The 22077-nt window shown below is 30.3% G+C and overlaps 1 protein-coding gene across 1 annotated transcript; it reads left to right on the top strand.

Annotated features, from left to right (window-relative positions):
* The first annotated feature begins 490 nt into the window (after nt 1–490).
* On the top strand, nt 491–21299 carry LOC145194977 (eukaryotic translation initiation factor 4E type 3-like). The gene is made up of 9 exons (XM_090095326.1): nt 491–565; nt 2131–2397; nt 14636–14708; nt 18474–18565; nt 19796–19856; nt 20012–20078; nt 20156–20250; nt 20360–20420; nt 20557–21299. The coding sequence occupies exons 2-9, from the start codon at nt 2204–2206 to the stop codon at nt 20649–20651; spliced, it is 738 nt and encodes a 245-aa protein (XP_089951452.1). The 5' UTR covers nt 491–565; nt 2131–2203; the 3' UTR covers nt 20652–21299.
* The last annotated feature ends 778 nt before the right edge of the window (nt 21300–22077 follow it).

Here is a 22077-nt window from a genome sequence, read left to right as displayed (position 1 = left end):
AATAAATTGTATATCATTTTAATGATTTTAGAATTGATACATCTGAAGCCTATTAAAATCTATTAATCAAGTTTAATGATACGGTGATTCTACAAACTCGATTAATATTACTTTTCTCTAATTTGTTTTTGGCACCGTTTTCTTTCCTCTTTTTGCTGATTCAAGATCATTATGATCATCATGATTTCTAGTAAACGAATTCGCTCTTAACAGTGTACAGTAGGATTTAAATTTAAGCGTAAAAAATTCGTTTTTTCATAGGAGTTTTGCAAAGTCTTTTTGGCGTAAAAAATAATACGATGACGTCGGTTTTCATGGTGACACATGCTCATTTATTGTAAAACGAGTTTTTGCAAATCTCTCTTTATTACAATCAAACACAAATAATCTCTTTAAACAAATTCTTAAATAATTTGAAATGACAGTTTCTCGACTTTGATGTCACTCAAACAGTTGTTATAGCATTTTAAGAAGACTTAACCCATAAACTGTTAGTTCGAGAGGCTCAAAGTATCAGTTTACGGCAGTTTAAGAAAACACAACACATCTTTTCATAAATATTTAAGTAAGTCGCCTAAATTTTTTTCGGGCGAATTTTAAATATTCTCAGCTTTTCAGTATTTCTTCGATATTGTGAGAGTGGTACTTTTATTTATGTTGCTTTTTTCTCAATGTTTCTTTATGTGAGCGTGACTGTATTTTTTTTTTTTTTTTTTTTTTTTTGAGGATCAATTCGGTGTGAATCAGTAACTATGTCCTATTTTATTCGTGTTTCGTGTTTTGGTAGACTCGTAGAATTCTAACACTTTAATTATTGTAAACCTTAATAATAAATTCTCAAACCAAATACTGACAATATGCTAACTTATGAAAAATACATATATTTATACCTAATATCTGTCTTTCTCTAAATTGTATTGCAATACAATAAATATTCCATATCTTAGACTCAAATATAATCTACTCTACAAATAGCGAATTACAAAATTGAGTTCTATTTAAAAACCTTCTCTTAGCATCTAAGGACTTCCTGCTCGAAATGTCTAGTTATGTTGGAGCCATTCTCAGGATAAAACAACTTCACAGTATTTTTAATTCGCAAACTATGCCTGTTTCTTTAAAAGCTCGCTGTTTATTTTAGGCATAAGGGGTTAAAATGGCATACTTTGTACTCAGGAATATGAAAAAAGTTAAAATTTGTTACATATTGTAATAAAATAAATTTCCCTTGTATTTTTTATGGATTTTTAATAAAATAAATTATAAGATTTATGATTTAATTCTGATGCAAGCTTTATTCATCATTCACCTAATTGCATAAAAAAACATTAAAAATACACTTCAAAGGTAACAAGTATTTCACCCGCCTCCTCCTACATGCCACAATTTAAAATGATCAAAAAATGACTTCAATGATTTTAGCTGATCAATTGAAAAATTTGTATTCAGAATGTATCAAGTAGCAATATTAGGATGATATTAAAAAAGGATTTCCCGGGGTTTTTTATTTATTTACTTTTTTTTTACATAGCTAGTTTTTTTTTTTTTTTTGTTTTTTTATAACATTCATAAAATCAGCATAACTTTTCTATTGCCTACTGTTACGTAACATGCTCTTTTATATTTTCAATTGCCATGTTACTGATAGTGATAAATAACCAAAAATGATCATTTAATCAAAAAAATTTGCTTTAAGCAATTATACAGAGAGTTTACTCATGATGCTAACCCGAAATTGGCTTCTAATGCGGAGGAATTGAATAACGTTATCGCGAACATTTTGATAATAAGCCAACTAATTAAATATAATTATGCATAGTTTGCGACACCAGCAACCCATATACACCACTCGTTTACGTCACCTTCAAGTTCAACACTCTGTTTTCAACAATCTAATTCCGTTTCATTCATTTTGATGCAATAGCTACGGAGAGAATATCCTGATAAACCTTTTTTCAATCAATAAACTGATTTAAAAAAACAATCCTCCATATATAATCCTCTTAAAATAGCAGCTACACATTTAAAACATTTAAGTGTAAAAAACGTAAACTCACAAGCAACTTAATTCCAGGGTTGAGTGAATCTCAATCAGTCTAGATCGGGTAATTATCGCCTAAAATTTTATAGGCTGGTTTCTTTTCGACTGTTTATATGTACCAGTTCTCTTCTTCAAAATCGCTACTTGCTCCAAAACTAAGATATGGCAGCTGATCTTGGTAAAATAGCAAGCAAGTCTATTGGAATACCTGGGGCAGGGAGTACTTCAGCAACGCAATGCGATGATTTGCATTTAATATCGACCCCAAAACTTTCTCCTTCCTCAGTGGTGTCACTAGAAGACACTGAAAAACTTGGTATTCCTTTGAAAACTCCTTGGACAATGTGGTATGACAGGTAGGTAAGAGAAAGGGTTATAATTTTTGTTGCTCTCTTATAACTATATGATATTATGTGTGTGTGTGTATATACATACATACATATATATATATATATATATATATATATATATATATATATATATATATATATATATATATGTTTATAAATAGATAGATAAATAGATAAAGATATAGATTTTTTTTTACATAAACAGTTCTAGTTATTTGATGATCTATATACTAAACTTTTCAGTGGTGAATTCAACTTCCTAGTGGCTTTTGATTTCTATTTAAATCAATTCAGATAATGTAAAGCTCCGAATCATTTGTTAACATTTACAAATGAAAAAAGAAAAAATAATGTTACATACAGATTAATATGTATTTAGGATAATTTTTTTAAACCTTTATGTCTTACTAAGATGAGGTTTTATGTAAACCTCAAAATTATGTAATATTCTATTTTGATTTTGTTAAATTTTCCCCCATAACTGAAAGAAATTAAAATCAAAAATTATTTATAATGTAAATACCGAAAAAAATGTTTGCTTAGATTCAATTTTTGAAGCAACAGTAGGTTGATTATTTTGCTTTTTTTTCTTATTTTATATGAAGACCGCAAAGGAAGATCCACAGTTGTTCACTTTTTCTACTTTTGAGATAAATGGAATTTTATGTTTGAAGACTTCAGTAGTCTTTAATGTTAAATATTTTTAAACACTTTTAAACAAATAAATGCGTGATAACAGTGGTGTTTGGCTTATATATTGTCAGAAGTAATAGATAAGCACCTTTACATAATGAAAAGGATGTAAATGCGAAAATTTTTAAAATGGGTTATCTGTATATCTTTAAATGGGAAATTGTAATCACCATCACTTTGAGATTCTAAAGTATTTGCAATTTCTTCTGTTGGTGTATCATTAATCACTTTATCTTTCAAAAGTATATTTTCAGTCTTTATTTGATTACATCTTTTGTTTGATTTATAATATAACTCTCTTCTTTTTTACCAAAGATACTAGATAGTTATATTTTATTACATCTGAATAAAACCACATCTAATGGTTCCATGGTCATTTGAATATAACAAAAGAGGAAAAAAGTCATCACCCTAATGCACATATATATTAATATGTACACTCTTATTTGCATATACATTGATAAAAAGTAAAAAGGTGTTGGTTTGCATATGCTGTGATTGTTCTTTGTAAATATTTTAGCACAAATATTAGTTCAGTTCACTGATATTTAGGTTTTGCCAAAAATCTTTTTTTATTCTACATTTTGCAGAGTTCCAAAGATTTTTTATAGGTTTCACTCATTGAAGCCAAATATTTACATATTTGAATTTCTGTAAAATGTAGTTGATTTCTAATATATTCTGTGTAATCAATAATATCTAGTATAAAGCTGGTAGCTTTTATTGCGTTTTGCCTATTTTGGAAAGTTCTTCATTTGTTTTTGTAGAATGTTTTTTTCTGTGGTCTGCTACAGAATTGAGAAATGATTGTTTCAAGTCCTCATTTTGGCACAGACGTGTAAAATCTTAAATCAATTCAAATCCTCTTCACAGTATCATTTACAACTGTCAATCCATCAAAGTATTAGTATCCAGAAAAGTTGTTCTTGAGTAGACAATTGAAATTAATTTTTTGATGCTGAAAATCCTAAACCTTTACATAGGGGAACCTGTTGTACCTCTGACCACTTTTTGTTTCCAGGCGTTTTTTTGCTCCACGGTTGAATCAATTTATACCATTCAAAGTTTATGTTATTCTCTTATATTTTGCGCAAAAATTATACTTTTGACTTTTTTCTCATTCAACCAAAAAATATCATTTTTGAGCGTTTTTAAAAAAGTACTGAAATAGTCAATGGTACAACATGTACGTTGTACCTTTGACCGAGGCGTGTTGTTCCTTTGACCGTAGTGTTATTAACAAATTCTCATGAATATTTGGACTTTTAATAAGTAATCATGACATATTACAGCTTTGCTATATGTTACAAAGAAATTTCTAGCCAACCACATCACGGTTATCATGAAATCCAATATTGCCCACCTAGCTGACCCAAGAATGCCACTTATATGGGGTGATAGTGTACACATCCCAGGGTCACCTGGTGCAAATTCTAAAATCTTTTAGGTACGTCTGCGGGAAAAAAGTGAATTTGAAGTTACAAAAATGGAAAAAATTTACCTTCTTTTTTGACATAGCAAAACCGCTATAAAATCCATACTATTAATCATAGACCAATAAAATTTGGTGGCAATGTAGCCTATGCCAATACCAAGATTTGAGTAAAAGTTTATCCCAATCCCTGCAGTATAACAAAATTTATGGTAGTTTTAGTGTTGATTTTTTGTTAATTTTTTCACTTCCAGTGCAAAACTTTACTAATTACTGCCTATTACAAGCCCCCAGGCCATAATGTGGCTAACACATGTGCTCTAGTTGAATATACCAACAATATTGTAAAATAAGGATTTTGATGTTCTTACCAAAATTTTTGGTTTCGGGGGTCAAAACTGTTGTTCTTCAATGAGCCCTATTTACACCATATGGACCTTTTTCTATATAAAACATTATATGACAGTACTATTAGTGCCCCATAAGCTTTCTTTTAACTAAACTACTACCTTAGAAGTTAGTTGAGACATTTTAACAGATTTTTTGATAAAAGTTGTAAAAAATCTTGACATTTTTTACTCTAGTAAAATTGCGCTTATTCTACACATGGATTTAGCCCTGAGGATTTGTGAGCAAAGCAAAGAAATGTGTTGAAAACCTTTTGCATGTGATTTTTAACTGGTCAACATGTATTGTGTGTTGAAAAACCCATTTCATACATAAAATCACCTAAAAATGCCTAGAATTTCCTTTGTGTTTTGTTTTCAAAATCATTATCAAATGTACAAGTTGTAAAGTTCAATAAATTTACACTAACAGTGAATTAATTTCTAAAATTTATTCAACTCTATTCTTTTGTTGTGATATCTTCACGCTCTTTAACTTATTTGACATGACATTTAAAGCACTGGTTAGCTAACTATTCTCAAACCGCACTAAACTTTGTCATAAGATTGGGACAAGTTTTAAATACTTTATTTGAAATTAACCATAATTCATTATAATGAGTTACTTATGAGCTTAAATTCTCTTTTAACAAGTAAAATTAATCCATTAAAATGAAGCTGAACGGATGAAAACTTTTCATTATTTTCTAAAGATGTTTACTATTCAAATCCACAAGACAACTGAACAGCCTTCCTTTGTATTCAGGGTGGGTTTTATCTCTTTTGTATCTTGACCAATGCTGTTGAAAATCTTGATGTGCAGTCTCAACAGCCTGTTCACTGAATTGTCCTAAGGGCAATTGTTTTATGTGTACAAAGTCCTTGATGTGATGGAATACTGTGTGGATTTTGGGCGTGATGCTTCCAAGTTGGATTGCCAAATATGCAGCTTTAAATTGATCAATCTTGACAGAAAAATCCTTTTCTAGTACATTTCCAAAGCATGAATCCACAACCAAATTAAACTTTTTGAAAGCTTCAATGACAGCAAGAATTTGGGTGTTGGAAGTTTCTTGAGCAAGATCTTGTAAAACATCAATATTTTTCAACAACTTTCTGCATTCATTGCCTTCAAAGTGTCCGCCATGATACGGGCTTTGTTGAATGTGAAGCATGGCTGGCCACTTTTCAGCATCAGACCACACAGTTTTGAGAATTTTGAAGAGCTGATTGACTGTGCCCAAAAGAAGGTGTAACTCCATTGGTGGAATGATGTCTAGAATCAGTGTATCTTTAGGTCCATTGATAATTGACTTGTGAACAACATTGCAAAACATTTTGGCCTTGGCCAACACTCCACCCGATTTTTCAAAAGACTTGAGATTTCTTTTGACTGAGCCAAGTGTTCTTAAACTGCCTCTGCAAGTAAGGTTCTTTGAGTCAATATCACACCAACAACAAGGGTGCATGCTTGAGTGTGTTTGAAGTCCACAAATAATGTTGGCAACTTTCATGTCACATGCAATAATCAATTTCAGAGCATCTGCATTGATGAGTGACCAGACCTTTTGAATATTAGAATGAGTTTCTGGCAAATCTTCAGAGACTGCTACAAGAATTTGTCTTTTCACACTTGTTGCTTTTGCCGCTCTGGAACTCAAAAGTTGATTTTGAGGTCGTGAGTTCGATTTATCTTGTTCTATGGAACTCTCAATAACACTGACACAAAACTTGAGGAAACCTTTGCCTCCATCAATGCCTAATTTGACAAAGTAGCCACCTGAAGTTTTTCTTGATTGAATGACTTGACTAACCAGAACAGACAAATCTTTGCAATGAACAATAACATAGGTTGTGTCACAACCTTTGGAATCTGTGGTTTTTAAGTCTGTAAAAGTAAAAAACTCCTTCAGTTGTTGACCAGCCATTTGAAAATTGGCATAAAAGTTGGGCTCAACCATCTTCTTGTCTGATGACTGATGAACAGTTTTCACTAACTTTTTGATCCCATTGTTGGAGAGGCCAGTGTTAATTTGTACATTGATGAGGTCTTGGGTTGTCAATGTTGATGTGGCAGAATGTGATCTTGCTGCACTTAACCCTATAGAAAATTTGCATTTATTACCTCCAGCAAACAAAAATTACAAAAACAATCATTTTATAATTAATCACTTACAAAGTTATAATATTATAACTAATTTTTGCTGACATTGTACCTGGAGTAACAGGGAGTGGATGACCCCCAGATACTTTTGCTAAACGAAATGTGGCTTTTGGAGATGCTACCTTATTTTCAATCACATTGGATGCTATCTGTTCTGCAGCTTTGGGATCTAATGAAGCCAATTTTTGTATATTTTTCCTGAACTTTAACTGAGAACAATGATGTGGTAACCCCTTACCTAATGGGCTGAGGCAGGTACTGTATCTCACAGCTGGTATTTGATTCACTTTCATTTTTTCATTAGGTTCAGCTTTTTCTGGGAACCTAGACTGTCCAATTTTGCAAATCAAGCAGTCACACACATGACTGCGTGTTTTAGCTCTGACTCGGATAGATTTGAAATCAAACAACTTTGGCAAAGCAACATCCTTTCCTTCCTCTTTTCGTCTTAAGGCAGTTCTGCATGATTCACAAAGACCTTGAGGCACACAAGAGTCACACCCATCAAGATTTGTCTGGTAAATACGACAAACTCGTTCAGCCTGAAAAGCAGTCATCTGTCGGCCACATTTTTGAAGGCAGAGCATGCAGACACACTTTCTGTTCTGCTCATGGTTTCTTGCCTGATTTGGCATCTTAAAGAGTCAGTGGATTGTAGCTGTGTACCTAAACAAATTGAGCTATAATATGAAATTGAAGAATATGATAGACAAACATTAAGAATTCTGGCAATGCTATGCCATTATTAACATTACTATAGGATTCTCTGTAATGTCATCATAAGAGATGCCTGGATTTATTTTGATTGGAGTTCAAGATAATGATAATCTTTAGAATCCTGCCATCTTTGATAATGTGAATTTAATACAATAACATATACGTCACATTGAGGTAGGTGTATTTCAAATAAATAACATATTGCTATATGTAGAGCTACATATTTACCTATATCAATCCAATTACTTCAGCCTAACAATTTGTATATTATAAAAAATGAAAAACAAAATTTTTTACCACAAACAACGATTTTTAAGTGAAAGGTTTAATAATTTTGGATATTTCTGCAAACGTTTCAGTTCAGTGCCACAAAAACAAAGTCATGTTATGATTTTAACTTTTTACGATATGTACGTCACAGCGTACAAAATCAAAGCAAAATTAAAATCAATCATGTACGCTCTTATTCAAGTGATGATGGGTTGATATTGTTAATTCTTCTTATGCAAAACCCTTTTATTTTTCTAATCATTGTAAAAGCAAAAATGGACCAAGACTAAAATTAAAACACTTAAAACTTTGAAACTGAATTTAAGCATATCTTATGATAGAGTAGAAAAAATGTTCATTTTGAGAATAGTTAGCTGACCAGTGCTTTAAATGTCATGTCAAATAAGTTAAAGAGCGTGAAGATATCACAACAAAAGAATAGAGTTGAATAAATTTTAGAAATTAATTCACTGTTAGTGTAAATTTATTGAACTTTACAACTTGTACATTTGATAATGATTTTGAAAACAAAACACAAAGGAAATTCTAGGCATTTTTAGGTGATTTTATGTATGAAATGGGTTTTTCAACACACAATACATGTTGACCAGTTAAAAATCACATGCAAAAGGTTTTCAACACATTTCTTTGCTTTGCTCACAAATCCTCAGGGCTAAATCCATGTGTAGAATAAGCGCAATTTTACTAGAGTAAAAAATGTCAAGATTTTTTACAACTTTTATCAAAAAATCTGTTAAAATGTCTCAACTAACTTCTAAGGTAGTAGTTTAGTTAAAAGAAAGCTTATGGGGCACTAATAGTACTGTCATATAATGTTTTATATAGAAAAAGGTCCATATGGTGTAAATAGGGCTCATTGAAGAACAACAGTTTTGACCCCCGAAACCAAAAATTTTGGTAAGAACATCAAAATCCTTATTTTACAATATTGTTGGTATATTCAACTAGAGCACATGTGTTAGCCACATTATGGCCTGGGGGCTTGTAATAGGCAGTAATTAGTAAAGTTTTGCACTGGAAGTGAAAAAATTAACAAAAAATCAACACTAAAACTACCATAAATTTTGTTATACTGCAGGGATTGGGATAAACTTTTACTCAAATCTTGGTATTGGCATAGGCTACATTGCCACCAAATTTTATTGGTCTATGATTAATAGTATGGATTTTATAGCGGTTTTGCTATGTCAAAAAAGAAGGTAAATTTTTTCCATTTTTGTAACTTCAAATTCACTTTTTTCCCGCAGACGTACCTAAAAGATTTTAAAATTTGCACCAGGTGACCCTGGGATGTGTACACTATCACCCCATATAAGTGGCATTCTTGGGTCAGCTAGGTGGGCAATATTGGATTCCATGATAACCGTGCACATGTCAATAAAAGCTTACATAAAACCATTTTGTAAGAAATTAAAGACATTGCCGCAGCAAGTTATAACCAAAAAACATTTTTTGATAGTCTAAAGTAAAATTTTGTTTCTTGTCGCTTTTATATTACAATCCCAAGTAAAACGTTTCGTTGTAATTCAATTTATTAATTTTGCTTTGAAAAATAACTACTAACTGCAGCATTACATAAGTCTCCCTTGGTTTGGATTTTTTGATAGATCTTGTTTTGTATCTAGTCTTGTACAAAGGGCCATTCATTGTCCTTGTACTTAGGGCCGTGTTTTAAAGTAACATCTACGGTCATAATCCTTATGATTTTGTTTTTTTGTAGTAAATAAAAGAAAATGACATCACTTATCAATATTATTTCGATTTAGTCACATTTTTTTGAGCTGGATGCTATTTACATGGGACGGTTAGGGTTAAGATTGGAAACTTCAAATGTGATTGAATTGTACAAAATGCTTTTAATTAAGTTAAAAATATATTTGCTTTTAATTAAGTTAAAAATATATTTCTATAACTTGCAATACTAGCTGGTGGCCTAGGTACAATTAGAAATGAACTCATTGTACCTAAGGTTACCGATTTTAAAACCCTTTTACTTGGCGGAGTTTTATATTTTAAGTAATTATGTCGATATCAATAGGAAGTTTTTTGTATGATATGATCATACAAAAAATCTGGCCCTAAGTAGATTAATATCCCCTAAATAGGTTTTTAACTTAGAAACCTCTTAAAACCCAACCAAAACTATTTTTAGTTGTCAGATTCATTTAGATTTGACCATAATGCCTTTTAGAGGAAATCTTTTAATGCAGACAATGAAAAATACGAAATTAAAATATATTATATTAAATAACATTACTGTACAGTAAAAGATGTCAGATCAACATCAAACATAAGATACTGACGTCTAGATGATCCATGACCAACACTTGGTGATGGAACTTTCATTATAATATCTTCAAGTTCTACATCATAAATATTGCCATCTTCTCGTAAAAATTTATCGACCCCTGATTTCTAAAGATACTTAACTTTGTAAACTAAATCAACAACTTTAATAGCTTCTGCGACATAATGTCTAGAGTATTTCTTTTCCGCTTAACTTGACAAGTAAGAAATTTCCTGAAACAATTTCACTATTTTTTGATTCATTGTCAAGTATATTTATTCCAAAATCAATTTCATCAAAACTTTCATTATTTAAACTTGTGTCAGAATGTTGATTAAAAATAATCTGTTTTGCCGTGGATTTTATGTCTTGAAAATGGTTTTTGACATTGTTCATTATTAGATTTTGAATGTAAAATAACTTTCATTTCAGGTGTATCAGTTAAAATGCGTGATTTTCCCTTACGCCTTTTTGAAATAACTGCCTTTCTTAATTTGGCTTTTGGGTGAGGTCTTATTATTTCAGGTGAAACAATTTCCAATGTTGATGGTAAATTGCCAGAAGTGGTTTCAACCTCATTGCTATCATTAGAAATGCAAGTTTCAGTATCCACTATTGGCCTATCAGTAACAGTTGCAGCTAAGAAGTCAATTTCAGTAAAAATATTTTCATTAAAGGGAAAAAACCCAGTACATTTAAAACTGTTAACAATATTATTCGGTACAAAAACATGAGGATAAGCTTGACCAACAAGGTAAGATATATCATAAATTGTAACTGGTTTACCAGCATTTCCTGGTGATATCATCCAATTATTCATGGCATTATTATAAAATATTTTAAATGGACCAAAAACACCACGATCAAGGGGTTGCATTTTGTGGGTTGTGTGAGGATGAAATGTCATTAAAATTATGCCCGATCTTTTAGCTAATTCAATAATAGAAATGTTAACATGACTTTCATGGTTATCCATTAATAAAAGAACTGGTTTTTCTACCGAAGATCGTACATTACTAATAAAATGCTCAAGAAATTGCAGAAAAATGACTTCATTTGACCATCCAGATTTATTAGCTGCTCCTACACTTCCAGGAGGAGCACCATTCAACATGAAGTCCTTAAATTTTGCACGCAGAATTACAAGTAATGGTGGAATGCTACTTCCAGTAGCATTAATGGCTGCAATCATTGTTACATTATTGCCTCGTTCTGCACTAGTCATACTTCCTATTTGCTTTTTGCCCTTTGGGGCTAGGATTTTTGGTGGTACATGAACTGTGGTAATTCCTGTTTCATCACAATTCCAAATGTTTGATGGCTCAAAATGATAACGTTCTATAATTTTTAAACACAATTCTTACAGTTTCTTTATTGAATGCAGAAGATCTACCAAGACTTGTTGGCTGCAGTTTATGTAGGGATAACTTATCATTATATCTTTTCCGTAAATCTCGTAGCCATTGTTCACCAGCACATTTATTCTTTTTCCATGAAGCTTCAATTTTTTTATGGTTTGCTAAAGCATACTCATATGCAAAGAATCTGATTTGCTTTAATGTGAGCCCATAATGCATATTTGCAGCATCTGCCAAGTATTTTACCAAAATTAATTCTTCTTTTGTTGAGAATACTTTTTTTGGTTTCTTATGTAAATAAAAATACTGGGTTCTTCCATATTTTTTAAACTGCTTTAACTGATATATCAAAGTTGATTTTTTAATGTTGCAATGTCTTGCTGCTTTACTTAGACTCATTTTTTGTTGAAGAACAAAATTCACTGCATCAAACATATCCTTCTCGCAAATCTTCTTACGAAAAACACCAACCTTACTCCTTGGCATTTTAAGATTAAAACATATTAACAGAAATGATTATATATTTATTTGCTCTTACTTCCTTATTGCTGTACAGAAATCAAGTACAACTATATAATCAACTTAATTATCAAGTTGCTACAGCTGCCAACTAACTTAATTATTAAAACTGATTATCAAGCATTATAAGTACATAAAAATATACATTCCAATAATGGATTGTGTGTCAAGTGTAAAATTTACTCTTATTTATCAATAAATTAAATAAAACAATGCATAAGATATAGAAATATATAAAAATATAATTTGTTAATATCATTTTATCACTTATATTATATTTAAAACTTTTAAAATACCAGCAAGAAAGTAATAGTACGCCTTTCGCTGATTTTTACTTGCAAGAGCACAGCTGTCTGTTAAATTTGATGAAAAATTTCATAAAAGTGTCCTCTTTAAGTACGCAAAAAATTAAAGCGCAGTACAAACCAGTCAAAGGTACAACGTCCTACGCTGGTCAAAGGTACACGAGATGGGTTTCTTCAACAATTATCATCTCAAACCCCATTTAGGGTTAGAAATAATTATTTAAACTTTTCCATAATAAAAAAAAGATGTTGGTTAATGTAAGTAATATACATTAGCCAAACCATTATTTATGACAGTTTTGTTATCAAAATAAGATAAACATAAATATTTACTTTTTAAGAGCTAAAACTAATAATTTCTTGTGGATCAACACAATCTTCCCCAACCATGATATTTTAAGGTAAAAAGAATTGTCATGGACTAATATTTCAAATGGCACTTCAATTTTTTGCAAAATGATAATAGTCGGCCAATATGACAGAGTGACTAAAGGTACAACGTGGTCAAAGGTACAACAGGTTCCCCTATCTAATGAATTTATATCTTGCATCCATTCTGCCTCCCCTTCAATACTTGGCACCCAGCTAGAAAAGATTGTTTCTGAAACCAGGAACAATCTTTTCTAACTGGTTGCCAAGTATTGCTGTTGCCATGTTTTATAAAGTTTTTGCAAGAAATCTGGTGTGATTTTGCTGCAACTCCCTTCATCCAATATTAATATATTGTAACTATTTTCTCTAAATTTAATGGTAGGGCTAACTCTTAAGGCCAATTGAATTTTACTTGAAGAGTTCACAAGAAGAATCTTAATTACTTTTGCTTGAGTAAATTTACAGCTATCTGAAATTGGAGCTCTTAATATCACAATGAAATTGGAAAACTGAAATTGGAGCTCTTAATATCACAATGAAATTGGAGCTCTTAATATCACAATGACATTGTTTCTTTTGATTGAAGAATGATACCAAGTCTCTCATATCTTGTAATTTTTTGACAGACAAAATAATCCTCAGAGGCATATTGGATAGAAATTGTATTTGATATTCAAAGACAGAAAAAAATCGTGGTAAAAAGGAAATTCTTAAATTGCTAATTTTATTAAGAATTCTTAATTTTTAATAAGAGTGTGGCATTTTAAGAATTCTTAGCAAGAATATTGCTTTTTATTGCTGTGTGTTTTGGTATATATATATTTTTTTTTAACTGTGTTTTTTTTGTTTGTCCCTATAGGTTAGATAAATATAGGTACTAAACAACTTTATTAAACTTGCAAAAACTTCTTTCAGAGAACCATCAATTGAATTGATGAAAAATAATTTCTTTGTTGATAAAACTCTTGTAATGCACTCTGTATTCTTTTATCTTACCATGAATTGAAATTTTACATGTAAATTCTGCTCCTGTTATTTTCTAAACTATTTATGGTGTATTGTTGGTTAAGCAAAATCACACAATTTACACTGTCTAGATAATTAAAATAGCAAATGGTTTTGTGGAAAATTTTAATAAATCATTCTATTGAGATATAATTATGATGAATACAGAATCGTTATCTTCAAATATTTCATACAAGGGTTGTGGATATATCAAAAGGGAGTAGTGGGGGATATCTTACAAAGAGGTAAATCTTTGTAAGATATTCCCCACTTTAATATCAGAGTAAAATTGTACAGGAAACCTTGCTTTAGGGGGTCACCTCACTTTTTTGCTAACTTTTTTTTTGTGATAAGTTAACGAAATGCAAGTGAAGTGTTATTCAGAGTATTAGAGTTTTTTAAGAGTTTTTCTTTATAAGTACTTTCTTTTGCATCAATTTATTCCAAATTATAATTTGCTTTTACCTTGCAAGAATGCTGGTAATGTTGGATTTTATAATATTTTTCTGTGCAAAGTGGACTTTTTGACATAATATTTTTATAGATATTAAAAATTCTTTAACTTATTTAAACTTAAAAATAAAACTTTAGCCAGAAATGCTTAGCATTTAAACACATTCTATAATACCAAAAAATTGGTTTGAACATCAATTTTTTTCTAATATACATATCTATATATTCAAAATATGTATGTTTATTTTATGTTTTCTTAAAGATATGAAAGAGGTTTATCAGCAGCTGAGTATGAAGCAAACCTGAAAAAGATTTACACTGTGAGAACTGTCCAGGTTTGCTATAATATTTCAGTTGATAATTTTATTTGATTTTTTTGTATGTAGAAAGAGTCACGTTAATGCTTTTTTTTTTTTTTTTTTTTAATTGATATTTTTTATTAACTGTAACTTTATATTCTCATGAAGTAATGAAATATACAACAAAGCATTTGTTAAAGAAAATGATTTTGGTTAGCTCAGTGCGTTTTGAAGATTTTAAATGTATAAATTCCTGAAGTTTTGGTTATAAAAATTAGTAAATAAGAAATTTGAGCAATTTAATTTGTTCTAGAGGTATCATCATTGTTCTAGAGGTATCAATTTAATCCGTTTCAATTAATCAGCAATAATAATGTTTACTATCGATTACTTATCAGCTATATGTATATTAGGGATATAACTTTTTTACAACCTGATGTTCCTGTATGTCAGTTTGATGTCAGTTTGATGAATGTGTATGTCAGTCAGATAAATTTTATGTCAGTCCTGTATGTCAGTTTGATAATTACTCAAAACTAAAGAAACAAATAGTTATTTCAATATCTTATGAAAAAAGTTCACCCCCAAATCAAAATATAAAATTGCATGTTATATTTTACCAATAAACATTGTTAAATAATTACGACATGTCTAGTCACTAACTATTACAGTTACTAGCGTATAACATATGCTTCGTATTATCTATACTTATGATTAATGTACATCAGTACGTCACTGTCTATTACTTAAAATAAATCTAGACTGCAATTTGTCTTTTTCTCTGCACACTAAATATAGTTCCTGCATCACTTTTATTGCACGTTCAGCACGCTGATTGCTTCTTGGTATCTTCAGTGCTGATGGTTCATGTTTCCAGTTATTTTCCAACACCTGTAACCCTTTCTTGTAAGGTTTCAGTATTTGTGACAAGTTACTGTAGTCTGCCTTGTTGCAAAATTGATCAGCAAACTAATATTTTTCCTAGTCATATGAAATAAATATGCAGATTTTCTGTAATGTTGGCCACATTTTATGTATGAGAACAAAAGCATAAATGGCAAGGATAGCTCTTAAATTCCAATATGCATTACTTATGTTAAGAGTTTTTTGAAGGTTAACAAGTGGAAAATGTCCTTTTCCTTCATAGAATTTGAACACAAGTGTTAGATAATACAAGAATGTCACATGTCATCTCTCCAGCCTGACAAATTTTGCTTGCAATTTCTCATAATTGTTCATTAACTGAGGTACAAAAGGATACTCAATTTTTGAAGACTTTTTGCCTCCTCCAATTTCCTCATCCATCACCATATGCAGAATCCTATTAAGCATGTGATGCTGGTAAGAAATAAACAACAGTTTGTCAAACCCCTTTGCTGAAAATGTTTGCTTAGGTCTTACAAAAACACCATTTATTTTACCAGTGTTAACACTGGTTGTGTCAGCCACTATCATCTTCACAGCACTCCATAAATATTATTCCTCAAGAATTGTCAAAATTCCATCAGTAATAGTTTCTACCTTTCCATCTTTTAAGCACAGTGCAGCTAATTTCACTTCTGTTCTTTCATTTTTCAATACTACAGCTTGATATTCATTTTCATTAAGGTGCTTTCCATCAAAATTTTTGAGACCAATGTTCAGTGTTTAAATTTTTTCATCATCTCTTTCTTCAGTTTAGAAGCTTCCTTAAATACTGACTTATAAACTCTGATTTGACTGGGTGTTGGAATGTTAAAACTATTAAGTATCAGTTCCCTGCAAATTCTGGCAGCTTTTCTTGTTGATATTCTTGTTGATATCACTAAGTTCACAGCAACTTTACTCTTGCTATGTTTCCTTTTTGTTTGGCAAGTATATTTGTCATCATCATCATTTTCATATTTACTTTCTATAACTTTGGACTTATCCAACTCTTTATTTCTATAGTTAGATGAGAGATTGTATGATACTGATGTAGATGGTTTATCAGGTAATTTTCTTCTCTTTGAAGGATGAATTGCCTGGCTCTTTACAGGTGGCATAACTAATTTTTCCTCTACTTTCTACTTGTAGATAATGGAGTTGTTTATTTTCAGCTGACAACCATACTCCGTTACCTTTTCTGATATCAAACAGTTTGTTTAATGCATCATATTTCCCTCGTTTAACACATTCATCGTAAGTTATTAACACACATGAAATTTATGGTTATATTACTTGATTGGATACATGAGGAAAATTTAATTTATTCTTCCATAAACTTTGAACTTCTTTAGAAATGTTTTTTGTTCTTTTCTTTCGTCCTTTGATTTCAGCTCCAAGAAACTAGTATTGCCCAACTACTTTCTTTTTTGAGTGGTATTCTGAATTTTTCTTTGAGTGAAAATTCTTGTGAAGGCACAGCGCCACTTCTTTTACGCAATTGCAGAAATTTCATCAAATGTTTGGCCCAAATGTTTTTGTTTTTCTCTACAGTGCTAAGACTTTTCTTGTGCGACATTGTCTATAAAGTTATATTAGTGCTAAAAATCAAAAGTAAATAAATATATACTGATTGCTTTCAATGTTATATGTATTTTATTTAAATTGTTCAATGTATATATTTTAACCTATTTCAGTATTGGATGTGTGTAAGTCCAGTAACATTATTTAATAATCACTAAATAATATCCGCTTAATAATTTTTTCACTCCCAAATAAAAGGCTATCTCTGTCTCTATATCACTTTCCTAACCTTATCAATTGGTCATTTGACAACAACCACAAAAATTAGTGCAGAAATCACTTATATTGTCTCAATCAGTAGTTCTAGAATAATTTACACATTTCTAATTCCAGGTTGTTCTACACAAATCTAGAACTACTTACAAAGTTCCAAAGCTTGCTGCATTATATAAAATCACTATGTTACCATGGCTACAATTTCTAAAACGCAGCAGTATTAATAATGATGCTAAGAGGTAGCAATAATATAATTGTTCTCTATGGCAATAACTAGTTTTGACTTTTTTTGAAAATCTAATGGAGCTGGGTATATTTTTATTGTTTTTAGGTAAAAAAAAATTATCAATTTATGATATAGGAAATGTAACATTTTAAAAAAGTTTAAAAAGTTATATCTCTAATGTATATATGTACTAATTCTTAGAGAGATTGAACACAAGTAATTAGTTCATTTAATGCTCCTCTACCAAATGAGATGGAATTCCATGAGGTTGAGATTTTTATAGATTAACTTTGTCTTTGAAACACACTTTAATATTCAATTTTTGAAACTTGTGAACGGCAAATTCTGCAAGAGCACAAATAATTCACCTATAATCCAAATATCAATCATATTTTAAAAAACTTGTTTTTTTTGTTTTTTATTTTAGCTGTCTTAGAATTTTTAACCAATCACGATTATTTTTTTATTGACAAGCTTAGTTTATAATTATTGAATACCTTTCTATGTTTATTGTTATGTTTATTGTTACTTTCTATGTTATTAAATTATTGAATACCTTTTTATGTTTATAAATTTATAATTGATTTTCTCAGTGACGAGTTTATATAGTTCTCAAATATTTTGCGTAAATATTTTATTTAGATATATCAATTTACACCTTGACTGAAACGCATTTATGTACATGAAGATTTTAAATTTGTAACCAGCAGCTTTCTAAGTTAGCTATCAGACAAAAAGTTTTATTTCTTGTTGCAAAATGATTCAAATCATATTTGAGAAACTTTTGTGTAATCTATGCTATGATATCTATGTAAAATAATAATAGGCACTTCTTTAAAAAAATCTTTATTTTGATTTTCATTTAATATTAGGGATTCTGGAGTGTCTATAATCATATTCCACCAGTAGGAAGTATTGGATGGGGAAGCTACCATTTGATGAGAGATGAAAGGAGACCTTTGTGGTAAAAATATTTTAAAAAATAAGTTTTCCTCCATAGTCATTTAAAAAAATATTTGTAGTGTATTATCTCCCAGTGATATAAATAAATGCTGATATTTGTTATCTTAAGTAATAAATTTTAAAAAAAAGCAAGCCCCCTCCCTTCCTCTCTTCCTCCCTTCCTCCCTTCCTCCCATCCTCCCTTCCTCCCTTCCTTCCTCCCTCCCTACCGTGAAACAATTATTATCTAATACAGAAAGTAGGGACTCGATTTAAATCTTCTGGAAGAACTGTTTATTTTAAAACCAAACTTGCTTAAAGGATCCTGTCAATAATCACTATGTTCAGTGTTTCATTTGATAATTAAATTGTATAGCTTTGAAGCAGTTCCTACTTTTTTTAATGAGACATTCAGACATAACATTAAGCATAATCTGCAGTAAAATGTCAAACTGTTCATGAAATGTTTCTCAACGGTTTTCAAACGTTCAGCATCAGAAAGGCTGTTTCTAAGGGCCTGAAAATTCTAAAGAACCATTTTGTGAAAAAAAAAGTTCTTTCAAATATGACAGTTTAAAATAAATTTTGAATTTAAAGTTTAAACATGAAATTCTAGAATGATGGGACTCAGATGCTCAGCACTATGTGCTGGTTATAAGATAACTAGGGAATATTTTTCTAATCAGTGTATTTTTTGATTTGCATTTTATTAAAAAAAAAAAAATAATAAAAAATAAATTTAGACTTATATTAAAAAAATATTTCATAAAACCTTATATTAATTTATGGCAGAAATAAGCTTCATCTTCTCTTCAAAAGTTCTTCCAAATCCTGTATGGCAGTCTTAGTCCAATTTAAAAAGGGTGGTAAGTTGATTTACCTTCTCCTTGTACTCTTGTTCCTCAATTGGCATTTCTTGAACCCCTGAGACCAAACTTGCTATAAAAGAAAAAAAAAAGAAAAAATTTTAAATGGTTGATTTTAAAATGAATACATGTTAATTGCTATTTTGTTAACTTTTATGTTTTTCTGCACACTTTGTATTTGTGTGCATGTGTTATAAACTTACTTTTAAAAAGAGAAAAGTCTGGATAATAATCTAGACTTTTTAGAGTCTTTATTTTCGCCAAATTAAATACTCCATAATAAGTTTTTATTATGGAGTATTTAATTTGGCGAAAATTAATTCGTTTTTCAGAAGTTTTTTTCCTCACTAAAATTTATTGTTTCCATACAATTAATATATTAACAGGGAAGATGCTGAAAATGTTAAAGGAGGTTACTGGAAGATGAGATGTCCTAAAGTCAAAACGGTAATTAATGTGATAAGCTAAATTTCAGTCCTGATTCAAATACACTTTGTTATATGATTGAACATTCTTTTTTCTGATCTTCGAAACATTTTGCTCTTTTTTGTTTCTCCTTTATGGTTGCTGGCTCCCTTTGTCATATTTTTGTTTATATGTAGGCTATGGTGTGGAAAGAACTTATTTTGGCTCTTATTGGTGAGCAGTTTACAGATTATGTTGGGAAAGGTAATTATTTATAGAAGAGAGTAAGCAAAACAAATTTTTAAAGCAAGATGGTGTTTTAATTAATTGCTCTTTTCCAGGTGATTGCATCGTTGGTGCAAGCGTTAGTGTTCGTGATCGGGATGATATTCTACAAATATGGAATGATAATAGTGCTGCAGTTGGATCAGCTAAGGTAACCTCTACTTTTATTATATAATTATAGAAAAAAATTTATTTTGTAGAAGAAATTTGGTTATGAATTCAATTACAATTTAATAAACTTTTTGTTTTATACCTTTTAGGTGTTAGCAAGATTGTCAGAAATTGCACCAGGGTTTGATTCAACTGGGGCTTTTTACAAGGGTTAGTTATCTTTTTTCTCCCTCCTAATAAATAAAGGAGAGACCTTCATTTATTATTTGTAAAATTTCCTTTTTCATGTTAATATAATATTTTTCAATATAAAAAAATTATTATTAAAATAACTATCAATATGTAGCTCATCAATCGCACCAAGCATTTGAATCAGGATCTAAAAAGAAGTCTGATGATAATCCCTTCAGTAACTTTCGAAGTTCCATTTCTTCCCGCTAGTATTCATCAAGACCATGTCGATGGATTCAAGTGTCTTCGTTAACTTTCTCAAGCGAGAGTGGATTAAAACTGCTTCAAAATGCTGCCTAAAGAAAAATATGTTAACTACTTAATTCTTCTTGTTTTACTTTGTGCTGCTGACATTCGAAAGTAGATTATTATAGATTTCTTCAGACTTTCTTTTGACGTAATGAAGATGTCAGTTGTCGTCGCTTTGAATATTATAAGTTTGTTTTAAGAAGATTTCAAGAAATTTATGATCAATAGACATACGAAAGGTTTAAAACATGTTTTGTTTGTTATATCCTATTTTTAGAGCGTTTTTTAATTTTGTAATTATATTCATTTTTGACATTTTGAAAATTTTTAACGTCCTTGAGTTAAAATGTTTGTATACCTCTCTAATGACGATTCTGTTGCTGTGTTTCCCGGTTGTTTTTTTTTTTTTTTTAACTAAAATGTAAACATTTTTTGTACCTTTTTTTTGGTTAACTCAGTTCGTTTTATATTATTTTGCTTGATGTAAATTGTATATTGACGCCATGTTAGAAAATAAGAATCGAGCTAATTTTATTATTTATGTTGCTGTATTTCAAATCAAAAATTTATTTTTAAAAGTTGTGCTGAGTTAACGATGTTGCAAAGTAATAACGTAATTGTCAATGTTTCCCTTCCTTGTCGCAGATCTTTTAAAGATTCAGGATTCCTTTCTCATTCTTAGAGTCAACTAAATTACCTCCTGATTTTTGGTAAGTTTTTGAGCACGATTCAGTTTTTTGAGTAGTTTTGTAATTTAGAACTTTTAGAAAACTAAATGCGCAGATAACTTGAAATAAGTTCGCTAAAAGAATCATGTCTCCTAATGCTGACGAAGTTAACAAAAAATGTTTACAATGCGCCGTTTGCTGAGTCTTAATAAGATCTTTCCTCTCTTAAATAAGATGATGCACTTCTGACGACTGAATGTTTTTAGAGCACAAAGCGAACTGCCAAGTGATTTCTGCCATCGAATTTAAAAGCTCTCAGAATCGACTTAACAGAATTTTAATAAAGGGTCTCTTATTAAGAGTGATCTTAATTTTTAAACAGCAACGCAGAGTGTGTAACTTCATTACATTGTGGTGGCCAAAAATTGAAAACTTTGTTCAGTTAAAGTCTATGGGGATTCTTTTAGTTATACTATGACTTCGCCCCAGTGAAATTTTGGTCCTTCCAGCTGAAATTGTTTCTGAGAAACTTGGGGAACATTTGAGAAAACCAAAAAAAAAAACTCCAAATTTACTTAAAAAGAATTGATTTTATTATAAACCTAATATCATGTTTTATATCATTAAAATAACATAATTGTCAAATTACTAAACCAATTCTGAGTCAGACCTTTCATCCAAACTATTGCAATCGTCAAATATTTTGTCGTGTTCATTAA

This window comes from Hydra viridissima, unplaced genomic scaffold, assembly GCF_058129835.1.
Source record: "Hydra viridissima isolate aposymbiotic clone 2 unplaced genomic scaffold, HvirCarnegie_v1 scaffold_8, whole genome shotgun sequence".
NCBI classification, from domain to species: Eukaryota; Metazoa; Cnidaria; class Hydrozoa; order Anthoathecata; family Hydridae; genus Hydra; species Hydra viridissima.
Note: the sequence above shows the minus strand (reverse complement) of the source record. Positions and strands in the feature narration are given on the sequence as shown.